General features: G+C 40.2%; 1 protein-coding gene across 1 annotated transcript in view; it reads left to right on the forward strand.

Moving 5' to 3' along the window:
* The window catches only part of FNDC3B (fibronectin type III domain containing 3B), a 332,113-nt gene that overhangs the window by 239,418 nt on the left and 75,870 nt on the right, over positions 1 to 16,825 (forward strand). The window contains exons 9-11 of the mRNA XM_081085667.1: positions 1,202 to 1,261; positions 10,592 to 10,730; positions 15,418 to 15,471. Coding sequence (XP_080941793.1) covers positions 1,202 to 1,261; positions 10,592 to 10,730; positions 15,418 to 15,471 — 253 coding nt within the window. The remainder of the gene's footprint in view (positions 1 to 1,201; positions 1,262 to 10,591; positions 10,731 to 15,417; positions 15,472 to 16,825) is intronic.

Below are 16,825 nucleotides of genomic sequence, written 5' to 3' on the forward strand. Positions count from 1 at the left end.
GCAGACTTTCTTCAAGAATACAGTCATGCTCTTCCACATCCCCCTCACCTTTAAAAATGTTAATGAAATATCCCTTGTTTTATGTTGTTGCCTCATGATTAAGTGAGTGTCCATTGCAACTTCTGATAATACAGGGTGTCCCCAAAATGCCTATATACACTAGCTGCTAATAGCTCAGTTGATTTGTCTTTCTTTTCAGCCAGACTGAACTTTGAACAAAGGAAATTTATTCTAAAAATACTACTGGAAGTTTGAAAATGCAGTTGAATTACAAATACTGCCTTTATACTTATTCAAAGTGTGTATACATTTTTGAGAGGACACACACTTCAACAGCTGATAACTCAGTTTTCACTCCGTTTCAGGTTTAACTGATTTGAAATAATGAGTGAAGCCAGACTAAGCTTTGAACAAAGAAAATTTATCCACTAGCCTTTTTTATGGGGATACATAAAAGATAAAGTTTATGGTACAAACTGGCAACAGTTGATGAATTGAGGGCTCACAAATACCAAATGAAATGATTCTTGATGCTTGTGATTTCTATTGCTTCAAGTCATCATCAGTGCCTGGACCAGAATGGTCATCAGTTTGAAAACAGGCATTGACAAAAAAAAAATTCATTTAAAATTTGAAAACGAACTGTATGTTATTAAACACTGACTTTATAATCATTCAAAGTGCACATACATTTTGGGGACACTGTGTTAATGGTTTTATATTTATATAACAGCTATTTGTTGGCATTTATATGTAAGGGAAGCAGATTGAGATTTCATCAGGATAGTTGAGAAGCTGAGGTACTTGGGGTTCCTGCCAAGGTGAGTCTGGGACCTGCCTTCAGTTGACAGCTGGCGCCGTTATTTACATTTACATTCATCTTGTCATCTTAATGTGCCTGCTTGCTTATTTATTTACTTATTTTTATATATTTACTTTGAAGAAGTGATAAGAAGTGGAACTTTAATAGTAAGTTTAACTAGCCATTTTTCATATTTTGCATGGCATAATTTAAAGGAATCTAATTTTCTAGTTAAGAAAGATAATAATGTCAAATGGGAAAATTTATTTCTGGTTTGTGGTAGAATCAGACATAATAGTTCTTGAATCATTGTCTGTACATGACAGTGAGACCCAAATCCAAAACCTGTTTTACTTTTGAAACTAATATCCTTGACTAATGAATGATTTTTCTTTACAGTGGAGAAGAATTAGAATGTAACCTGAAAGATCTTAGACCAGCAACTGATTATCATGTGAGGTGAGTTAGGATCTGAGAACTGAATAGTGTTGGAGAATTCAGATTGCTAAATCAGTCATGTGCCCCTTTAAAAGTTTGTGGTTAATAGACCTCGCCTAACTCTAAGTTGCAACACCTTGGCTCAGTGTCATCCATTCATTCTTGAGGGCCCTTCTGTTCTGCCCTCGAGCACCGAGCATCATGGTTGGGAGTACACAGAAGTGCTTTTGGCAACAAAAAAGTAGATGGTACATTGAACACAGTTTTCAAATTAAAGGTACTTTTTATTTGATATAGTCTTCTAAAATCCATTGGACTGTTGGTTTAATATATAATATTTTCTTTCTAGCAAACAAATGAATATTTTACCATTATAGACCATAAATATAAACCATATGTTTAACCCATATGACCAAATACCTTACCAGATTTCAAGAACACCTTTAGACCTTTGTTTTTTGAAATAATACAAGTAAGAATTAACCCGATTCAGCAAAACAGTCAACCTGAATATGCAATCTTGAACTCTTACTGTGATTTTTCTGGAATCTCTACTGTGACTACTCTGGAAGGAGGGCTAACTAATCTTAGGAAGAAACCCAGCCAACCATAGACCTGTGAAGTGGAAATATAATCAGGATTTTTACAGAGCTCATCTGATTATTTAAAGATACATCCATACATCCATTTGCAAATAAGCAGATTTCTGAATGGGATCCATAACATTAAAAAATTTTTTAATTTCAATTCACAATTTTATTTTGCTTATGTTAATTAAATAATTACTATTTGGTCTAGCTCTCTGCCTGCCAGAGAGAGAAAATTCATGATCTCTTTTCATATTTAAAAAAATTATCTCCAGAAATTGTAATTTTATCTAATAGGATGCACAACATTTTCTCTCTTTTCTTCAGTTACATACGTGTATATAATGATTGTGTAACAAAATTGCAAGCATTAAGCACACATCCTTTATTATACTTTCCAAAGGTTAATTCATACCACATGTTTCTTTGTGGTGGGGTGAAGGCAGGGTAGCTTAACAAGAAGAACATATATTAATTATCAGGAGGCTTGAGTTTTGCCATGAATTGACTGTTTTAACTTTGGTCAACCACAGAATCCCTGTCACAATTTTCTCAGAAACGTACAATAGTAGGGCTGAGCTCAGGTTATAATATCATATTAGCTGCACAAGTGTTTAAAACTAAGTTTAAATTAATACATAAAAGAGCAAGGTGTTTTATATTCAGTCATAAAGTGTACATCTGCTTAGCTGTTGTAGTGTTTAGATGAACTCTTTTGCAACCATCTCTTCCTGTTTAAATCAAAACTTTTTGGGTTTTGAGTCAATTAGCTTTAGCCCAAACACATTGAACTTTTCACATAGTCTGTACAAACAAAAAGATCTGTGTAATTTGTGAAGCTGGGATGATAATAGAAATAGTTTAATCATCCTGTCAAATGGTCGATTTAACAGTGAACCAGAAAATGAAACACCGTATAGGGAGCCATGTAAATGTTCTTCATTAGTCATTGTTAACATATGTTTCCTTTTTTCCCCATCTTTTAACAGTTTATTGTTATTGCTTTACTAAAGGTTTACTTTATTAATTTCCTGCTCATTCATGAGCTGATAGTATCTTTTTAAACAAATTTAAATGTCATAAAGAGTTGGTTCTGTATTTACCATCTTGTCTGTTGTTCCCCTTCATTTCTTTTTAACCACTTTTACTAAGGCTAAATCTTGAACAATTGCTCATCAATTATTTTTTATTTTTTGTTTTTACTGCCATGTCTTTTGAATACCTTAAACTTCTGGGCAGATAAAAGGAATACTTAATGGATTTACCAAACAGAATATAAGCATGAGGTGGTTACCATCTAGAGGCCTTGGACCCAGATTCTCTCCTGTCACATCTGGACCCCCCACACTGTGACATATATGACACACACCTGCTACCACACATGCAGTCTGAGGCACCACCCACTATTATTTGTTCTAGCTATCTGCCTGCCAGAGAGAAAATTTGTGATCTCTTTTCATATTTAAAAAAATTATCTCCTAAGAAAAATGTCTACAGCCCAGACTTGTTCTTGCCTTACATAGTCTATAGTCCATCTAGCTCATGCATTCTCCTTCCTTAAACAGTCTTTCATTTTTCAAGCTAGAGAAGAGTCTTAACACTTCCAACTCATACTTAGATTTAGCTTCCTCTACCTTGAATTGCTTTGGCAAGGCAGCATGATGTAGAATGGAAAGAGCTTGGAATCTGGAGTTAATGGCTTGGTCACTTAGTAAAGCTGTGTGCTTAGCAACCCATTTACACATCTGTGGCCTTGTTCTCATTCATAAAATGAAGATAATAATGATACCAGCCTCAGAAAGATGGGATGAGAGCAAGTGAAATATATGCAAATCTAGCATAAACCTATAAAGTGTATAAATGTGGTTTTTGTTGTGTTTTTCCAAGGTTGTTGCAGGTTTGCCACACTGAAAAGAAAAGGAACTTCATGATGCAGGTTCTTTGAACCTGTGTATCATTTGAGCACATATTACTTACTATTTTATTGGGGTAAAGATATACCATACATGGCACTGGCAAAAAGAAGCAAAATCTTTTTTCTATGGTGTAGTTCAATTAACATTCTCTAAGTTTTAATTCCAGAAATGTAAACTTTGATCAAGACAGTAGCTTCAAATGTAGTTTTTAAATTTAATAGTCATCTATAAGGCTTCAAAAGTCTTTGTGGAAATAAATTCCTCACTAAATATCCTTAACAAGCTACAAAAAAATTCTGTTACTGTACAGCTGCAAAATGACCAGTTATATTTATTGCCATCTTTATTTGTTTATACATTACCAAGTTATTTATTTATATTAAAAATATGTTTTTTATTAATTTCAGAGAGAGGAAGGGAGAGAGAGAGAAGGACAGAAATATCAATGATAAGAATCATTGATCGCCTGCCTTCTGCATGCCCCTTACTGGGGATCAAACCTGCAACCTGGGCATATGCCCTGACTGGGAGTCATACTGACCTTCTGGTTCATGTGTCAATGCTCAACTACTGAGCCACATTGGATGGGCAACATACATTACCAATTTAAGAAGTGTTGCCCTGGTGGACATCTGTGAAGCCAATGATGAAAATGGACATATTTATTTTAGCAGTGCCAAACCTCCTACATTTCCCTTCCAGTTTTTAATATTGCATGTTTTGATTAAGGCATGCAGAAGTCTTTATTCAAGTCAGTCTTCTGTAGAGTGAAAGGTTTCTTTCTCAAATCATCTACTGAAGTCTCACCTAGGGCTTCTATTCTTTCTTTAAAAAAAAAAAAATACAGTGGGGCCTTGACTTACAAGTTTGATTCGTTCCGAGACCGAGCTCATTAAGGAGCTGGTTAAGGAGCTCGTTAACTCAAATTACTCTATCAACTCAATGCAAAAAATCGGCCGAGAGACAGCTGGTATCTCAAAAAACTCGTTAGTCGGGACACTCGTAAGTCAAGGCCCCACTGTATATTTTTATTGATTTCAGAGCGGGAGAGAGAGAAACATCAGTGATGAGAGAGAATCATTGAGCAGCTGCCTCCTGCACACTCTCTACTGGGGATCGAGCCCGCAACCCAGGCATGTGCCCTGACCTGGAATCTAACCATGACCTCCTGGTTCATAGGTTAACACTCAACCAGTGAGCCATGCCAGCCAGGCCTAGAGCCACTATCCTTATTGCTTTCAGTTTGGCTATTCTGATTTCATCCTCTTCACACTGACTCCTCAATATCTTTATATATTGCTTTTCCTCCTTTTCAGTTTTTCCTCTCTCATGTTAGTATTGTCTAAGTTTACCAATCGTTTATGTGAACTTGTGAAGCAGCAGTCTCTCAGTCGTGGCCTCCTGTCACTGAACTGCCTGGTGCGTTTCTAGGCAAGAACAGCTCTTCACTTTTTGCCATCTCACTGTTACTGTAAATCATTTTTTAAGAGACCAGTGGCATCCTTGAGACAATGCTGCAAGTCATGTGGCTATGGCTATTTAGATTGGCACTTGCCATGCCATTTAGGCCAAATTCCACATGGAAAATTATATCCTGAGACATTTCAGGTTTTCAAGATATTTTTCTTTCTCACTTTTTGCTATACATTTTTGTGTGTCATTGCTTACATACCTATACAACCGTTATTCTTTTTTCCCCCTGGTGATTGAGCAAATTAACACTCCTCTCTTGTGTTGATTTTCAAAATTTTAGATGTTGGATCTTGGGTTAGATTTTTATTAAAGTCATTACTTTTGTATTTGTTACCCAGTTCTTATACAGATTGCTCTTTTTGGTTTAATATTGTTGAATGTTGAAAAGGAATCAATTTGTAATTGTCAAAGTCTATTTATTGCCCTAACCGGTTTGGCTCAGTGGATAGAGCGTCAGCCTGCAGACTCAAGGGTCCCAGGTTCGATTCCGGTCAAGGGCATGTACCTTGGTTGTGGGCACATCCCCAGTAGGGGGTGTACAGGAGGCAGCTGATGAATGTTTCTCTCTCATCGATGTTTCTAACTCTCTATCCTTCTCCTTTCCTCTCTGTAAAAAAATCAATAAAAAAATATATTAAGAAAAAAAAAAGTCTATTTATTCAGTGCTTTCATATAGGGCATTGTATCATGTATTATATAAAACCACCAATACAAGAGTACACAAGAGAGTGTGTGTATGTGTGTTGAGAAGGAGGAATGAGAAAAATCCAATGCGTATATACATCTATATATACATAAATAAACATTATTTTTATAATACTTATACAGAAGTCTGTACATTTCTATACATAAACATATGTTCACTTATGCAAATAAATATTTATACATATACAAGGAAAGGCATATTTCTCTTTTAATTGGTAGTTTTATAGTCAATACTGGCATTGAAATAATCATTTAATTGTGGGAATCAATAATTTATGTTTTTATCAATGATAGGATAATCAGGAATTTGAGTGATGGAATGGATAGCAATTTTATGATGAAAGTTGAAGCAGTTTTCCAGTCATTGGCATAAACAACTTGGCAAAGCAGTTGCCCAGAGATGATATCATGTCATAACATTTCCCAGAAAAATTATGTGATGAAACATTTCCAAAAATATGGTTGACCAGCTCAGTGCAGAGTTATGAAATACATGTTATTGACCAGCAACTGTGGCTCCTAGTATGTTACAGATGTTCTGGAAGAAGCTGGAAGCAAATTTCTGAAATTCTTGGAGCACCTGTTTCATAAATATTTACCAGCATTTAAACTGAAACAAATGTGAAAAACAAACACACGGCTAATTATATTGTTAGAAAAAGGTATTTTTCTGTGCTAGGATAAATGCAAAAGGAACTGTTTTCTGACTTATTTAGCCTAGGAAACTAATTGTGCTTCACAAACCTTCCTATCACATGATGCTACTTGGAGAAAACACATCACCATCATGTGAAAACATGATTGCAACATTCTTGGAAATAATAGCATAATTTCCAGAGAGTTCCCTTTTATGTAAAAGTTATTGGTAAAAATGAGTAGTTGCTATCTATTTATTGGACGGTTTTAAAAGACAGATGTAATCATGATACTTAAATATTATGTCAGATTTTAGGTACTGTATATTTATATTGCCATATAAAATGGATCCTGTTTCCTTTGTGGACAAACATTGACTCCCAAATTAAATAAACTATAACATACTTAGAGTTTAAAGACAAGGAAAATAGCTCCATGTGGCCCATGGGTCTGTCCATCTTCAATTACCTCAAATTTTTTGTTGTTGTTAATCTTCACCCGAGGATATTTTTCCATTGATTTTTAGAGAGAGTGAAAGGGAGAGGGACTGACAGAGAGAAGCATTGATGTGAGAGAGACACATCGATTGGTTGCCTCCTACATGCACCCCGGCCAGGGAGAGAGAACCTGCAACCTTAGGTATGTGCCCTTGCCCTGAGACGCTTCAGTCGGAGGGCTGACACTCTATCCACTGAGCCAAATTGGCTAGGGCCCACTACTCAAATTTTTACTTCTGCCATCAGATTCTTTTATCTAGATTGTCATCCTCCCAACCTGGCTGCCAGGAGCTCCCATCACTCACGTTTCCCTGGCCTAATAAGTATGGATTTCTGACTCCAAGAATCTCATTAAAAATAAAGAACAAACTTGACTGAGTTCAGATCTCCCCAGATAGCTAATTGCAGTCAGTTAGTACTTTGCAGGCTCTTTCCCTGCCTCCTTTCCCTCTGCTCTCTTATCTGGATGGATCTTTGGTGCCAACCGTTCATTGTGAACATTTAGGAGCTGTCCTGCAATTGTATCATTCCCAAGTGCCTAGTGATTGCAAACTGAGATACCTCCTGGGAACCTAAGTGAGTCAAGTGGGCTGGTAAGAGGCATGTGAGTTCTCTGAGCTGCATAGCATCTGCCCATCTTAAGGGGGAGGGGCTCTCAGCTTTATCGAATTACTGCCTTGCAGGAGTGCTGCTCAGTGTTGCTAGTTTTGAAGAGGAGCCAGAGGTTCCTTTTCTAAAATGAGAGGTCTTCGAGATTTTTTTCAGTGTTGGCTCAATGTTTAATTTTTTATTTCAGAAAATTTCAGAAACAGTAAAAAATGACAGTAGTTCTAATAAACTGTCATGTACCCATCACCCAACTTTTCAGTTTTCTTGGTGTCCTCATTTCCTCCTCCTAGCCCATGCAGCTAGTTTGAAATAAAGTCTAGACATCATGTTATTTCACCTGTAAACCACATTACTTTTTTCACACTCCCATTCAAAACAAACAAAAATGATAAATTTCTTAATGTCTTTAAAATCCAGAGACTGTTCTCATTTCTTCAGCTATCCTAAAATTGAGGGTTTTGTTTTTTTTTCAGTTTGTTGTAATTGGAATTAAACATGGAGTAAATCTTCTCTTTGGCCGATTTCTTGCAAATTTCTTTTAGTCTAAGGGTTTTCCCTCCATCTCTCTTTTCTTCTCTCCTTTGGCAATTTATTTGTTGGGGTAATGTTTTTGGTCCTGCAGAATTTCCTGCAGCGTGAAGCAGGCTGGCTGCATCCTGGCAGTGCTGCTGAGCGTGGGCTCTGTCTTCCTATTAGTGGAGAAGAGGCTTCAGCAGATACAGGCTGGACTTTTCTGGCAAGAACATCGCGGACAGTGGCACGACCTTTCATTAGGAATGCATGCGTCTGCTTTTCTGCTTTGGGATGATCACTGCCTCTACCCTTTAATTCATAGGTGGCTCTAATATTTAAAAACACTATTTTGCATTGCCCGCCCCCATATCTTGGATGAGCTGCAACCTATAAGCCATTCTAATCTAATAAAGTTCAGGATGGAACCCTCCCCTTGTCTGGATCATTCTATGATTCATTGTAAGTAACTCCCAGTTAGGCTGACCTGGTACATGGAAATGATCTTGCCAAACCTACCATTCAGTTTTACATTATCCTGTGTCTACTTACAGTAAGGGCAAAAAAAGAGCATTTCTTTTATCATGTCAGGTGGAGAGCATCCTAATGATAAGCATTCTTTGTTTGGATCAATGTCATGGTGTCTGTCCTCCATAAGGCAAGTCAGTCAAATATCTAGTGAATGTGTATTTTACCTTTTAGGATTTTATTACTACAGGATGGGGCAAAAGTAGGTTTGCAGTTGTTCGTACGGAAAATAATACAATAATAAATAAATAATAATACAAGTATAAACTCTGTGACTTGAATACTCACAACTGTAAACCTACTTTTGTCCCACCCTGTACTAGTATGTCTTTTAGTACTTTTGACTTGTGTGGATGGCCTCTATAAATCTTTTGTGATGGACTTTGAGGAGAAAGGACTTTGCAAATCACACACCTAATTAAGATCTGTTTTTCCAAAATGTTCTGTAGCTGTTGTTCATGTTGTAGAATGAGGGGAAGTGGGTTGGGGGGATTAGAGAAACATTGATTGCAGGATGAGGGAGCACAGCAGGCAATGCAGTGTACCAGTCAGACTTCCACAATTGAGTACAGCCGATCTAACTTTCTAGCTGTGTAGCATTGGGAAATTTACTTCATCTTTCTAGTCTGAGTTTTCTTGTCTTTAGTGGGAACTCACAAAAGGTTGTTAAAAGAATTAAGGGCTTGCCCTAGCAGGTTTGGTTCAGTGGATAGAGCATTGGCCCTCAGACTGAAGGGACCCAGGTTCAATTCTGGTCAGGACACATACCTAGGTTTCTGGTTTGATCTCCAGTTGGGGCATGTACAAAGGACAACCAATTGATGTTTCTCTCCCCATTCCTCTCATTCTAAAAATCAATAAAAACATCCTCAGGCGAGGATTTTTTAAAAAGGGGACAGTAGAAAGGAAAATGGTAAAAATCAACATAATGTATTTTTTGCTCTTTGAAAGGAGAGTGGTTTTGTAACAGCACAGTATGAGTTTTTTCTGGAGATATCGGCACACGTGTTCAGTGTTGAGCCAGGCACTTTAATGTGTAGAGTGTACGTGTTTAATGCTGGTACCAGGTAAAGGCGTGAACTCTTCACGTTGGTAAACTGCACCTGAACATTGCTTTTGTTTTTTTAGAATTAGAGATGCAATCGGCAGTAGGAACTGGTTTCTGTGTGTGAAACATACATATTTCTACCTAAATATTTGCAATGTTATTCAAATATGTCCCTGTTGTTTGTACTTTTTTGCTGCCTCTCCAAACTTTAGACTCTCATCACTGCTTCTTGTCTCTTTTCACCAACTCTTTACTTTTAGCCTTTTTCCAGACAAAGTCAACTGGAGAGTGACTTGTTCATTTTTAGAATGTATATTTGGAGACCTTTCTGGGAAATAAGGATATTTTCTTATTTAGCATAGATTTTTTCAGTCAGCAGACCTTGCCTATTTTAAATGGGGCTCAATGGTTCTTACCATTAGCACAGTGGTTCTCAACCTTCTGGCCCTTTAAATACAGTTCCTCATGTTGTGACCCAACCATAAAATTATTTTCGTTGCTACTTCCTAACTATAATGTTGCTACTGCTATGAATCATAATGTAAATATCTGATATGCAGGATGGTCTTAGGCGACCCCTGTGAAAGGGTCGTTCAACCGCCAAAGGGGTCAGGACCCACAGGTTGAGAACCGCTAGCAGAAGGAGAGGCATGTTCCCTGCTGGAGTGATTATCCCCTGGGAATGCTGACCATAGTTAGGGCAGGACAAGGCCACCAGCGAAGAACAAGAGCCATGGAATGCACTACATAAATTCTGTTTCTCTGTGGAAAGCTTAGATAACAGCCCTGGTCTTCTGTGTCGGGCCAGGGCCACTGACTGTACTTGTCTGCTTTGTTTCCAGGGTATATGCCATGTACAATTCCGTGAAGGGATCCTGCTCTGAGCCAGTGAGCTTCACCACCCACAGCTGTGCACCCGAGTGCCCCTTCCCACCGAAGCTGGCGCACAGGACCAAAAGCTCACTGACCTTGCAGTGGAAGGTGGGTGGCTCAGTGTCGGGAACGGGAACAGGCTGAAGTCTGTAGCCGTTTGAGACATTTATTTAGCACTGTTCCAGTTTGGTGATGATGTTTGGTTATCTCCATAGTAACTATCTGAAATAAATTACTATGATATCAGAAGTTGCCAACTCTCTGAAAGGGTGTGAGAGAGAGACTGCAAAACCAAGCCTTAGCTCTGTTTGCAAGGGAATCTGGAAAATTTCTTAGGATTGTAAGCAATACATTATAAGTGATATAAATACTTAAAATAACTAAAATTCATCACTTTCAAATGGTTTTCATCACTTTCTAATTCATCTCAACAAACATTTGAGGATTTCAGTCTAATGTTTTTGTGAAGATTTATAGCTAACACTAGGGGCCCGGTGCACGAAATTCGTGCACTGGGTGGGTGGGGGGAGTGTCCCTCAGCCCAGCCTGCCCCCTCTCACATACTGGGAGCCCTCAGGCGTTGACCCCCATCACCCTCCAATCGCAGGATCGGCCCCTTGCCCAGGCCTGACGCCTCTGACAGAGGCATCAGGCCTGGGCAGGGGACCCCCAGGCCCCTCCGATTGCTGGCTCTGCCCCTTGCCCAGGCCTGATGCCTCCGCCAGAGGTGTCAGGCTTGGACAGGGGACCCCCATCTCCCCCCGATCACTGGCTCTGACCCCCGCCCAGGCCTGAGGCCTCTGGCCCAGGAATCATGCCTGGGCAGGGGACCCCCATCTCCCTCTGATTGCTTGCTCCACCCCCGCCCAAGCCTGATGCCTCTGACCCAGGCTTCAGGCCTGGGCAAGGGGACCATCATATCCCCCCAATCCCTGGCTCCGCCCCCCACCCAGGCCTGTTGCCTCGGCCAGAGGAGTTGATCCTCATCACCCTCCGATCACCAATCACCAGATTGGCCCCTTGACCAGGGCTGAGGCCTCTGGCAGAGGTGTCAGGCCTGGGCAGGGGACCCCCAGCTCCCCGCGGTTGCAGGCTCCGCCCCTGCCCAGGCCTAACGCCTCTGGCCTAGGCGTCTGGCCCGGGCAGCGGGGACCCGCAGCTGCAGTGGCCCCGCGATCGTGGGCTCCGCTTTAGGCCCAGGCAAGGGACCCCTAGCTCCTGGGACTGCCAGCTTCGACTGTGCCCAGCTCCCATCGCTGGCTCCACCCCTACTTCCTGCTATCACTGGCCAGGGCGTTAAAGGCGCCTGATTCTCCGATCATGGCTGGGGGGCAGCTCTTAGCTCCCCCCTGGGTTTCTGATCACTGTCAGTGGCAGGGGGCTTCTTCCTGCTTTCCCTTTCGCCTCCCTGCATTGTGCCTACATATGCAAATTAGCCGCCATCTTGTTGGCAGTTAATTTGCATATAGCCCTGATTAGCTAATGAAAAGGGTAGCGTCGTACGCCAGTTACCATTTTTCTCTTTTATTAGTGTAGATAGGTTCTGTTGCTTCTTTTAGTGGTGATTCTGAAATGTTTAATATTTAAAACTGCCTAGGATGATTAGAATTCTAAATGACATTAAGATTTCACTAATTTTTACTTACTAGATCTTATCAGTCAGGATTGCTAATTATTTTTAGAAGTCCAAATCATGTAATAGTTCTCATGAAATACCATTTACTGGCTACAAATGATTCTTGCCAAAGAGAGGCCCTTCACGAATTTAATGAGCTTATTAGTCAGTCATACTTGTGTGTTTGCAAGCAGATAGGTTGTTATTAATCTCTATAGTAATTATTTCTATATATGAATACTTTAAAATATAGTTTAAATGTAAAATTTGTAGAAGAAGAGATAATACAGATTTATGGTATTTTGGGAGAACATTAACATGTGAAAGAAATGAGATGGTTAGTGATATTTGTTATTGGTGAAGAAATATTTTATCTTCTTGTTCCTATACCAGAGGGTCAGATTTATCTAGGAAGCGGGTAAAAGCAGTTGAGAGCAGTGGTCAGCAACAGAGCCTGGCCTTCTCTAGACCCCTCTCCCATGGGCAGCTGCATTCTCATTGCCAGCGGCCGACAATAAGTGTGTTATTTGGACAAAGGCAAAGTTTAAACTGGCTCAGAATCTGAACTATTTTATTTTCCTTTCTGGCTTCCAGGGATAATCCAGGTCAGTGATTCCCCACCTTTTCAGAGTTTGAACACCCAATTGGTCATTGTTATTTAACTTCTTGGAGTATACACATCCATTTTTAAATGTGTTCTATATTTACACATATGCATATGTAAATATATCTTTAAGGAAAAAATTAAAATTCTTTTTTTTTTTTTGGAAAATATAAGAAACCTTCCTAAGAATACCAGAGGGACCCGGGGTCTCACCTAAAGTTGGGGATCACTGATATGTGCTCTGCTACAAACCTAGATGCAGTACAGGTTTCGGGGAGACTGGCAGCTTGAGGGAAAAGTTTTCTCATGAGGAAGAAAGTGTTGCAAATGTTCTTTCTCTGTTTATTTAATTGTGAATCAGAAACCGCCTCCCATTCCTTTCAGCCATGTGCAAACTTGAAAGTTCTGAATTTAGTTCAGTTTTTATTCAAGTTCTTCAAACAGATTTCCTGATCTCAGTCTTTGGCTACGGGCACAAGGCCAGGGGACCATGCTCTGACTGCCCACCTACCCTCGAATCCACAGACACTAGAGGGCTCAGCCACGGGAGACAGGGTGGAGCCAAACCAAAGCTGGTGTTCTCACCTGCAAGGGTTTAGCGGCTCTGGTGAGGCAGAGAAGAAACTACTAAGAAACAATTTCTCGCCGAAACCGGTTTGGCTCTGTGGATAGAGCGTCGGCCTGCGGACTGAAGGGTCCCGGGTTCGATTCCGGTCAAGGGCATGTACCTGGGTTGTGGGCACGTCCCCAGTGGGAGATGTGCAGGAGGCGGCTGATCGGTGTTTCTCTCTCATCGATGTTTCTGGCTCTCTGTCTCTCTCCCTTCCTCTCTGTGAAAAATAAATAAAATATATTTAAAAAAAAAAAAAAAAAGAAACAATTTCCCTACAAGCTTATGAGCCGTTATAAATGCAGCTCTCTAAACTTGAGCCTTATCCGTTATTTAGAACATTGAATGTGTCCCTGTCCACAAAAGCCTAAAATTGCAGTGCAGTAGAGCATACAGCACTCACCTGAAATCTGGGTCTGGGGACTCAGAGATTATATGACTCAGCAGGAGGAAGGAAGGAAAGAAGAGGGAGAAGAGTTTCTGTATTAATTTAACTAATACTTACTGAGCCCCAGATGATGTTTTGTTAACAATAATAAAGCAACAGCTGCTGTTTACTGAGTGCTTCCTATAAGACCAGGTAGTTTAGTAGTTGATTTACATATATTCTCCCAGTTACTTGTCACACACATCCATTCTTGGAACAAGAAATTAAACATTGATATTAAGCAACTAATATCAGATCACACATGACAAACAGCCAAGCTGGGCTTCAGATCAGCTCTAATGACCAAGATGCCTTTTGCTAGGGGCAGGACACTGCAGTGTGCAGAGCTCCTGTTCTTTCCGGGGGAGGAGCCAGGCCCAGGAGCCTCTCCCACTTAGTGTCTGTCTCTCTCTCTCTCTCTCTCCATCTCCTTCCTTCCTTCCCTCCCATATTACTCTTCTCATTCCCTCTCTCATCTCTCTCTTCCTCCCTCCTTCCCATCTCTCTCTCTCCCTCCCTCCCTCTCTCTATCTCTATCTCCATCTCCGTCTCTATCTCTATTCTATCTCTCTCCCCCTACTCTACTACCCTGGTGCTGTGAAGGAACCCCAGTGCTGCACTGCACTCTGGCAGATCTAATCCTGCAAAACACTCTTTTCCGAAGTTCTCTGCTCCTCTGCCCGTTGTCCAAGGCCTGTTTTCTCAGTGAAGCAGACTTCGGTGTGCTTTTAAGAAGAAAGCAAATGATCAGACTTCTTTTTGCTAACTTGTAAAGGTCTAACAGTCTGTGGTAATCTAGTCAGAGGATCCCATTTTCCCTCTTTCTCTTTAAAAGGGGGGAGAACTTGAATACCAAAGAAGGCTTTCTAATCTTAAGCTCTTTAAAAAAAACCTGTGTGGGAGAAGTTAGAAAAATAAAGATTCCAACTCTGAGCCCATCTGGGTCAGCTCTGTCCCCCCAGACCCTAAGCAGTGCCTGTGTTTCTTAGCTGCCTTATTTCTCCTCTACTCTTGAACCTAAAGTTGCCTCTTAAAAGTTGTATCCCTTAGCCCTAGCTGGTTTGGTTCAGTGGATAGAGCATCGGCCTGCGGACTGAAGGGTCCCAGGTTCGATTCTGGCCAAGGGCACATGCTTGGGTTGTGGCCTTGATCCCCAATAGAGGGTGTGCAAGAGGCAGCTGATCAATGATTTTCTCTCATCATTGATATTTCTATCTCTCTCTCCCTCTCCCTTCCTCCCTGAAATCTATAATAGTGTATTTTTTTAAAAGAGTTGTATCCCCAGAGGAAATAGGCCACCATGTGGGTATAAAGGTAGAGGTGGTAGAGAGTCAGCTTTGGCTATTTGTGGAAATGATTTCTTAATAGTGGGGGGACTTTCTCTACAGTTGAATTGTATTAAAATTGGTTTGTGATAATGTGTGACCAAAGAGATGCAGGAGCTCTCCAGGGTTATAGAATAATACTAGCATTGACATTGTATTTGAACCTTATATCTGTGAACAACTTCCTCCAACCTCTTATATTGTTATTTTTTAGGCACCAATCGACAATGGTTCAAAAATCACCAACTACCTTTTGGAGTGGGATGAGGTAAGCCTGTTTTCACATTCATCTAAAATGTGATTTCAGAAATACAATTTCTGAACAACTACTGTTTTATTTTTTTTATTCTTTTTGTAAGATTTGCTAAACACAGAAAAAAAAATGTAAATAGAGGAAAATTTAAGCCAATAGTTATTGACTGAAAAATGAACATGGATAGAAGTAGCATAAAGAATTGTGCATTAAAACACATTTACTTGGCTTATTTGCAAGAAATGCTACTGAAAGAAAAGACAGGATCTTAATTATTTTGGGGTCCCCAGTGTCTAGCCATTCATTAATTGTTCTGTCATCTTGACTGTGTTTGAATGTCCTGTGTGCACTTTGGTGCTGTATAGCTGGGTGCTTTCTGTGGGAGAGTGGAGAGCACCGGGAGGTCTCCCTCTGCCCCTGTGTGATACCCTGTCGGGTAGAGCATCTTGCAACAGGTGCGCCCCTCTGCTGTTTCTATCGCCAGAGGCCCTTGAAATGGTATTTGTGCTGGAGTCTCCTCATCTTGAGGCCACTCTGTGATGAATGGCGACCCAAATTCGTTTCTGGTCTTGCTGAGCTACCAACAGGATCTCAGGCAGGAAAGAATGTAGAGGACTTTCCTCTCTGAAAAGCAGCTGTGCTTTTTGTACCTGGAGACATTAATTCTATCCATTCATGTACCCTTGCTTTAGTCTATTTTTCTGTGATCGAGCAGACTAGGATTTTAAGACTAGAAAATCAAGTTGCTAGCCTTTGCGACTTAAATTCAGGGGGCTTGAAAGATTTAGAACACAGGTTTAGGCTTAGGCAAAAAGTAACTTGTCAGGTATGGAAAAAATATTTTAACCAAATATAAAATGAAAATCAAATGAAGTTCTCACGATGAAATTTTGATGTGAAAAGGGAGCCCTTCATCATTCCCTGCAGAAGCGTATTTTCCCATCTGGGTTGCATCTGAACAGCTAGAGTCGAAAGTTACCAAAGACAATGGTCTTTTGTTCTGAGGATCCTTGTGAATAGTTCCTGTGCACAGATTGGTGAAATCTCAGGGGTAACTGTTACATTTTACAGATTAGGTGGATTTCGTGTTAAGGTGGTTTGATTGGAACGTGAAACCACCGCTGTGGCCCTTGTGGAAGGAGATTTTTATAGGCAGTCAGGAAAGGAACTATCTTCCCCTCTCCTCTTCCTCCCTAAGGGTGAGTGGAGGTGAAATGCAAGTCTGTTCGAAGTGTGTTGCTTTGTTGCCTGACCTGGTGTTTTTTTCTCATGATTTGAGGTTTTATACTGAGATAGAATTTATTGATAAAGATGAGGCTTTTTTTCATTTCAGGTATCTTCTCAGGGCAGTGTATGTGTGTCCTTCCCT

Source organism: Myotis nattereri, assembly GCF_964212035.1.
Source record: "Myotis nattereri genome assembly, chromosome: 3".
In the NCBI taxonomy this organism is placed as follows: domain Eukaryota; kingdom Metazoa; phylum Chordata; class Mammalia; order Chiroptera; family Vespertilionidae; genus Myotis; species Myotis nattereri.